General features: G+C 48.1%; 1 protein-coding gene and 1 non-coding gene across 2 annotated transcripts; both read right to left on the bottom strand.

Annotated features, from left to right (window-relative positions):
• Nucleotides 1-1754: 1754 nt before the first annotated feature.
• fbxw10 (F-box and WD repeat domain containing 10) lies at nt 1755-7634 on the bottom strand. The gene is made up of 12 exons (XM_069719948.1): nt 7046-7634; nt 6570-6719; nt 6001-6131; nt 5452-5559; nt 5234-5340; nt 4803-5006; nt 4251-4372; nt 3663-3817; nt 3420-3562; nt 3151-3309; nt 2569-2783; nt 1755-2481 (listed from the first exon to the last, which is right to left on the bottom strand). The coding sequence occupies exons 1-12, from the start codon at nt 7557-7559 to the stop codon at nt 1823-1825; spliced, it is 2667 nt and encodes an 888-aa protein (XP_069576049.1). The 5' UTR covers nt 7560-7634; the 3' UTR covers nt 1755-1822.
• Nucleotides 7635-8012: 378 nt separating this feature from the next.
• On the bottom strand, nt 8013-8083 carry trnag-ccc (transfer RNA glycine (anticodon CCC)). The gene has a single exon. It is a non-coding gene; the product is annotated as a tRNA-Gly (tRNA).
• Nucleotides 8084-8287: the final 204 nt, after the last annotated feature.

The raw sequence follows: 8287 nt of genomic DNA, 5'->3' as shown, positions 1-8287 counted from the left end.
CGTTGATGTCACCGCTCCGTCGGGCCTGGAACTCGCTCGTTTGGGATCCTCGTTTAACCCTCGATTTAGTTCCGACGGTGTCTGAGACGCAGCGCGGCGCACGGCTGGATGTTTCCCACAATGGGCACACTTGGGAACCATTTTTGAAACGTGTCTCGGTTCCACGTGAGAATGATTTGCATGTTCATTGTGCCTTTGCATCTGATGCCCGTGTCGTTAGAGCTGGTTGACGGTGTGATATCCGAATGGCTCCGGGGCGAGTCAGCCACCCGCCCGAGGTACATGCAAATACGAACGTCATGCAGGTGACGGTTGGGTTAATCCTGTTCCAAAACGTGACCGGCCCGGGCTGACCCCGTCTGGAAAGACGGGTGCCAGTCAAGATGGGGTCGAGAGCTCCGATCTGCTGCTGACACGGCGTGACAAAAATGGAAAAATTAATTTGACAAATGAACTATGATGCAAATCTGCGCCTTTGGAGATGGAGATCCGTGTAGATCAAAGGTCAGCTGAGGCGTCTTTTGTTGCCTTGTGCCCCCAGCCGCCAACCCTTTAAGGCCTTCTTTCTCTGCGGGGGGGTGGAGAAAGGGGGGGGGGTTAACTGTCATTTCTTTCAAGCTTCCCCTCATGCATTAATAAACCTGTACTCTCTTCTCCGCAGCCGACCTTTGGGCCTACTCGGGAGGAGCAGATCTAAGAGCATTCCTCCATGAAGACTTTCCCCCTTTTCTAACTTTAGCTTCGATTTTACGCTCGTCATCCCTCCCGCAGCTCCGCCGGTCCTGGACAAGAGACTCCGTACCTGACCAAACAACGGTGGCGGGGGGGGGGGGGGGGGGGGCCGCGCTGCCTGATGAAGCTAAACTGAGCTTGGAGGGAGGGGGGGTAGAAGGGCACACAGCATTGTCTTCCTGCTCCAACACCGCCACAGGAGGAAAAAAAGGGGAGGGAGACGGCATTCTGCCTAGTTTTCTGCCAACCAAATCAAATTAGCTGCAGAGCGCTCGTGAAAGAAGAGCTTCTCCGAAGCGGGGACCTCTTTACCCGGTCGCTCCTCCTCAGAACCCCTTTTGTCATTCACGGGTGCCCAGCTGTTGTGCCGCTGCGCTGCTGCTGTCAAAGCAAAGAGGACCTCCCCCCCCCCCCCTTCCGATCTTCAACCTCGTCACTCCTAATGATGCCCTCCAGGCACCGGGGCACCATGGAGGGTGAAAGGTCTCTCAGGACGGGACGAACTCCGCTCACTCTGATGACTTCTTGTCTGAAGCACCACAAAAGCCAGAATCCACCGAGACTTGATGCTCGCTCAGAGCAATGGAGCATCTCTCAGATCGATTAGTTAACTGAAGGAAAATTAGTAGATGAGCAGATGCTTATCAAAAAGAAACAGGTGATTATAACTGCAGGAATTCGACACTTAATTTCCAGTGTTTCACAAGCGTAAAGTCAAATCCAAAGAAGGATTCAACGAAAACAATTTCTGAAAGTGCAAAATGCACAAAATATGCTAAATATATATTTAACTTTAAGAACTAAAATGTTTATTTAAAAAAAAATTTAAACAAATAAGTCTCGTCAAATGATCCTTGAAAAAACCTTGAAGCAAACTGCAGAAATAGGAAGCAACAGTCCCGGGTCCTCGTCCAGCCACCGATCAGATGGTGCAATACTGACCCCTAGTGCAACATTAATGGAACAACACATTTAATAGTACCTTGGAAAAAAAAAAACACAAAGCTTATCCACAACAGGGATCATGCTCGGATGATAGACTTCATTCAAATCTTTGGCGTCATGTCATGAAACACAAATAACGAATAATCTACTGAAGCACATTTGACCTTCGTCCCGGCGTCATCCTTTCCCTCTTGGACAGGTTTTGCTCAGAGCTCAGTGTGAGCTCCCCCTCTGCATCGACGGCGTCTTTGATCTGCGTCGCCGGGAGCATCCTCAACCCTCCCTGCTGTCTGAATGCCTCCGAAGGGTTGATGCTGGGTAAACCGGGTCCGGTTTTAACGCAACGTTCCGGATTAGGCTGCGGTCCCTGCAGCGCGAACTGAGGAGCCCGCGGACTCGCTGTGGTACCTTTCATGAATCCACTCAGCCTCGTGATTGGCCTGCGTGCGTCGGAGGCCGTGGAGACACTGCCTCGTGAAGTCCTGTTTTGACCGACGGCTCGCTTCAGTATCGGGACGCAGGTCTGGGCCCTCCGGGGACGAGCATCGTGTCTGAGCTGCTGCGGACTCGGCTGAGTCTGGAGATCCTGCGGTGGACGAGGACCCCACGAATCGCGCAGCCTGGCGTTGATCTCCATGTTGATGCTGGCTTCGTCCATGCACCGCGCCTTCTGGATGGCGTTCACCTTGAGGAGGATGGAGTCACGAGTCAGAGGGTGATGAGGACCCCTCTTCTTCATCCGTTCGCCTGCCGCCTTCTCACTCAGCACCACCGACCGATTGGCGAACTCGCAGCTCACTCCGGCTACAAAGAAAAAAGTTTCGCTTCAAACAAGGATCCACCGATTTGGGAGCATTTTTTGACTTCGGACGCACACTTCAGCGTTCTCACCTTGTGCTTGACATCTACTGGAGGCCGACTGGAAGCGGGTCCGGGGAAGCAGCTCGGGTTTCTCTGATTTCATGCTCGAAGCTACAGATTTCTCAGAAACCAAAACGTCCTTCGTCACCTCGTCGCCCTGCTCCGCCTGCGCTGAGTTATCGTACTCCCAGAACACTTTGGCGAACTGGTAGAGCTTCACGCTGGACGTCGCGTTCACCAGTATGCTGAAGGACAGTAGTGAGACCAAATGTACGGTGTGGAGTGCGGATCAAAACGTTCAGAGACTCTTCCTGTTGCAGCACATCAATGTGCATGGAGCTGAGAAAGCAGTAGCTTTTCGATATGAAGTTACATGCGGGCGGCAACCGGCGGTGACGTCGCCCGTCGGTTTGTGAACGGCCGCAACGAAGCCTCGAGTTCGGAATTTGGCCGGCGCCGTCCTTCGCTCACGACAGGAACAGTCTCTAAACTTTTGAATTGAATCTCATAACTGCAGTCAACTGCAGTAACACAATCTAAACACCACGGTGAGAAAAAGAAGATGCAGTAAGGAATAACAACCACGCCGTCACGAGAGTGCGTCGGACTCACCTGTTGTCGTGGAAGTGCACGGACAGTATACGGCCTGATTCGGCCTCCGGCAGGATGTCTTTCAGGCAGTCTCCCGTGAGGAAATTAAATATGCGAATCTTTCCGTCCGCGCAGCCGGTAATGACCCGGAGGTAGATGAGGGTCAGAGATCTGACCTCACTGCGGGATAGTCGGGAGACGCCGTGTTCCCATATGATTACATTTTAAACGTTGAATTGACTTCCCGGGGCCAGATTTTACACGTCGGCACCAAAAGGCTTTTTGCTTACTTCGGGTGGTCGAAGGTCACGAGACTCTCTTTAGCCTCGCAGCGGACGCTCCACGCCATCACCTTGCCGTTGGCGTCCCCGGACAGAAGGTGCCATTCGTCAAAGAAGAGGCACCTCACCGAGTTCTTGTGGGCGTTAATCACCTGAGTCGAACACGAGAAGTGAAAGATGTATGAACGGATAGAACGGTTTTTAACAACTTGCAGAAGGCACACGGTCTATATTAACAGCTGCGACTCTCACCTGGAGCAGCATCGCGTTCTCCAGGCTCCATATTTTGACCAGGCCTCGATCACAGCTGCTGTAGACTGTCGTTTCGTTGATCTTTACGCACCGGACAGACTCGGGGTGCTTGAAATGAAACTCCTCGAAGGGCAACCCTGTCTGGAGGCTCCACACTGGCAAAGCGCCGGTTAGCTTTAGTTTACTTACACATGTCGGTATAGAAAATATCAGCGTTTTTAAACATTAAGAGAATGAAGTTTATTCTCATTTGTTATTAAAATTGTGTCGGTAATGAAAAAAACAAAAGGGACAATGCTGTAAAAATACATCTCTTAAAACTCGCATGGCAAGAATATTTCCGTTTCTGTATGAGTACGTTCGAAAGAAGAGGAGAAATGCTGCGAATGCAACATCAAATAATTCCAGCTGTGACGTATTTTTTTTAAAAGAAAACAAATTAAGTAGGAATTTATTGCGATTCAAAGGACCTCCATGCAGGAGATGCCCGTTTAAAGAAGCGCGAAGCTAAAAAAAAAAAAAAAAAAAACATGACAAAGGGTGTTAATATTTATGTTATGTTACGTCTGTAAAATGTCGAACGATTACCTTTTACAGAACAATCTTTAGCCCCTGAGACCAGCTTGTCACCGTGGACGTCCAGGCAGTTGATGGTGCTTGTGTGACCCATCAGGATCATATCACAGCAATCTGTCTTCACGTTCCAACACCTGCAGGTGCGACAACGCGACCAACAAACCCCTGCGTGATCAGTTAGCGTCCATTTTTCAAAATCGCGAATCTTTGGGCGCGTGTTCGCGGAGACTCCACCGGATTACAAGTCACTCCCGGTGACGCAATTCTGAGAAGATTTGCGACGTTTCAGAAGAATTTCCCCTGAGAGTTAAGGATAAGGGTGTTTGTCGTCGTCGCTCGAAAATACAAGGAAATTAAGTTGGCGACTCATCAGTCAGTTCAGCGGCAGAACAAGGTACAAGACGTATAAAAACAATAAAAACAAGACATCACTGATAAAAACAAGACGTTAAACAAATATATAAAAGATAAAAAAACGAGAATGCATTTTTAAGTTCGGAGCTCTCTGAGAGTACGCCGCCTCCTGATCATGTGAGTACGTCGCTTTCTCCTCCTCCTCCTCACCTGATCCTTGCGTTGCAGCCTCCGGTAATCAGCAGGTCTTTGCTCTCGCAGAGCAGCACTGCCCGAACGCTGCCGATGTGTCCTCTCATCACGGCCACTTTCTTCACCTCCGACGCCACGTGAAGCAGATGCACCGAACTGTCCTTCGAGCCCGTGGCCAACAACGGCCCGCCTCTGTAGTCCAGCACCCGTTGAGGGTCCTTGCTGACCAACACACACACACACACACACACACTTAAATCACATCACTTGTTGGACACAATGCATGTTTTTCGCTCCACCGTGTGTGTGTGTGCGTGTGTGTGTGTGTGTGTGTGTGTGTGTGTGTGTGTGTGTGTGTGTGTGCGTGTGCGTGTGCGTGTGCGTGTGCGTGCGCGTGCGGTTTTAGTTAGGCACGCAAATTAGGCAAAAAGGAATCTGAACCCACTTACTTGTCCAGCAGCACTTTGGTAAAATACACGCCACAATACACATTCCGCTCTTCCATTTGCACTGTTTTCGTTGGGATTTTGGCGTAAGCGGCTTCAAATAGCTTCACCTGTGAAACAAATCAAAGGAGAAGGAATCGGTGCGTTAAATATTTCTGGTGCAAAAAAAAAAAAACCAAAAAACGCTGACGTTTGCAGAGCGAGGGTCTTGATTTGCTGACCTTTTGGCCAGTCGAAGGAATCTCCTCCTTCTCACCGTCACTTACGGGTACCGAGACTTTGGCAACGTTGGCGTAAGTAGAACTGACTATATTACCAGTTGTGTACCTCTGGAACAGAAAAAAAAAAAAAACACGATCACTACTGATGCATTTTTTTTTTTTTTTTTTGAATTATTAAACAGGAAAAAAAAAGACAGTTAATTATTGTCAAATCATCAAAAAGCAACAAGGAATACTTAACATTGGGGTAATCAAAAAGTTCCTGTTGCAGGCGAGCGGCGTCGCGGAGCTGTAACCTTCGTGGGGAAGTGTTCCAGATTACCTCGCTCGATCAACGCCAGAACCTGAACCACACATTTCTGTGACCGCCGGTTCGGGGGTTGTGCATCGTGAATTTGTTCCTCGGGGTCAAACTGTCAACAACGAGCTCTACTGGGACGTCTGGGGGAGGGGGGAGGGGGGGAACGCTCCGTTTTCCGCGCTGCGCTCCGAACTTTTTAATTACCCCTCGTACATTATTAAGTTCCGTTAATCGTGCAAAATATCAACCTTCATCATGGCTTCAATTTGATACGTCAGAAATCTTCTCAACTTGATTTCCTCCATGGTTTCCTGGGCGAGGTGGTGCCAGAATTGACAGACTTTCTTGCTGCGGATCAATGAATGTTCGTCTAACAGGCCTGGTAGAAGACACACACAATCAGTGTGATGTCTGTGTGTGTGTGTGTGTGTGTGTGTGTGTGTGTGTGTGTGTGTGTGTGTGTGTGTGTGTGTGTGTGTGTGTGTGTGTGTGTGTGTGTGTGTGTGTGTGTGTGTAACAATGAGAAACGAGCTAAATGCAAATAACATTGTTACAATTTGAAAATTATACCTTTTTTTTTTTTTTTAAACCACATTAAATGTAATTGCAGGTTGTCAGTGTTGTCATAGTTATAACTTTCCCAATGCATTACATTTCCTGGATGCCTTTTAACTTGCAGACAGATAATTGTTTGCTTGGCAGGACTTTTGTTTTTGTCCTCATGTCCGAGGGGCGTAAGACATGTCAGCGCACACTTCAGATCTGATCCAAGAGGAGCAATCAACTTCATTCGTGTCGGTTATGTGTTGATTTTTACCTAATATCTTCTTGGACAGATGAACCGGAAGGCAGCTTAGGAAGTTTCGGTATAGGCTGACTCCGGACAGAGACTTTGAGGATCCAGGGACGACCATGAGAGCAGGGTCCTCTGAGTCCCAATCATTTTGGCTGGTATTATGGCTGCTTGCTGAAAAGAGCAGATCATTTTTGTGTTATAGTAAAAGGTAAAAAAAAAAAAAAAAAAAAAAGTTAAAAGACTGTTTTTCAAGAAATGCTGAAATAATATCGCAGAAAAAACATTTTGTGTCATTCATGACTTTATAAATCATTTCTAAAAAAAACAACAACAACAACAACCAACTGTGCTGCTGTATATTGTCTTGTAGTGGCCCCTAGCGGTCCGCAGTGGGAATTGCAGAGCAAATGAAACGCTCAGAGGTGAGTTTGCACAGTGGAGTGTGTTGCAAAAATATATATATATTATTTTAAAACATTTTTCTTTCGTCTTCCTACCATTAAAGTACAGAAAGCCTCGTTTTTGTCTGGCCAGGAACACGCCGGTTAAATTAGAGACCATACGTAAAAACTCCGAGTCACACAGTGAAAAGATCCGGCAAAGATAGTCCGATTTAATCCACTCTGGACTGCCGTCGAACCAGCTGTAGATGGCGTCCGTATCCACGCTGAGCGGTTTCTCCGCCAGCGCTCGCTGCGAGCCGCGGGACGGGTGATCCCCGGGCGCGACCGGTCTCCGCGACCTGGCGTAGGTGAACATCGTCCACGACGTGACGCCCAGCAGGCTCCGGACGCTCTCGAGCACCTGGACGCTCCCGCAGCGCGACAGCAGCGCCACCACGAACCTCCTCTTGACTTTATCCGACATCTTCCACAAACACCGAGAGCGAGTCGGCGGCGTCGGCGCAAAGACGCAAGAAGGACACATCCCGCACATGCTGCGACATGTTTCCGTCTTTTTATACTTCAGTTCGTCCGCCGAGTCGCTTTTACCAACTTTAACGGACTCCATTCTGATGGCGCCATGAGTAAGTTTGCGCTTTATATGTTGGCTGCGTCGTTGCCGGGCAACGGGTTTTTTGTTGTTGTTGTTTTCCATTGAGCTACAGCGTACTAACAGACCTCGTGCATTCAGCGGGTTGCCGGGCAACGGGAAAAGGGGAAAGGATGCTGCGGCCAAGAGAGCTTTTGCGCAAACGCTTTCCATTGTATTAACTAACTAAAATGTAAACAAGTTGTGCAATAAATCCAAACTTTACGGAGTTTATAATATCCAGTCGTCCCCGAACTTGCTGTTTATTCTTGCTTCGGGTTTCTGTTTCTTATTATTCTTTATCTTCGTGTTATTTATTCTACTCCTCTTGGAAGGGTGAGGATCGGCAGTGGTGGAGAGTGTACATATTTACATCGTGGAGTATTTTGCAAAACTCAACAACAACAACAACAACAAAAACAAAAAAATCCGTGCGCCGCCCGGGAATCGAACCCGGGTCGCAAGAATGGGAATCTTGCATGATACCACTACACCAGCGGCGCCGATAAACTACCATGTAACGTAGGTCATTATAACGGGCTACGTATGGTAATCATAGTGTTATTTGTTGAGATTTGTATGTTGCCAGTTGGATTAAAAAAATATATATATATGTGACGGTAGAGAAACAGCAAATATGTCATTTGATTTAAGGAAACTTTTATTTGGGAAAGAAAATACACATTACTGCTTTTATTCTGAAAGTC

Source organism: Brachyistius frenatus, unplaced genomic scaffold, assembly GCF_029030835.1.
Source record: "Brachyistius frenatus isolate BFR_SWC_R1_liver_20210118 unplaced genomic scaffold, ASM2903083v1 Contig_228, whole genome shotgun sequence".
Lineage (NCBI taxonomy): Eukaryota > Metazoa > Chordata > Actinopteri > Embiotocidae > Brachyistius > Brachyistius frenatus.
This window is presented reverse-complemented; position numbering and strand designations above follow the sequence as displayed.

Coding starts and splice junctions, on each gene's coding strand:
- fbxw10 (XM_069719948.1), bottom strand. CDS start 7,559: ATGGAGTCCGTTAAAGTTGGTAAAAGCGACTCGGCGGACGAACTGAAG. Junction 6,720..7,045: donor AGGCTTTCTGTACTTTAATG/GTAGGAAGACGA, acceptor TGCTCTTTTCAG/CAAGCAGCCATAATACCAGC. Junction 6,132..6,569: donor TCTGTCCAAGAAGATATTAG/GTAAAAATCAAC, acceptor GTCTTCTACCAG/GCCTGTTAGACGAACATTCA.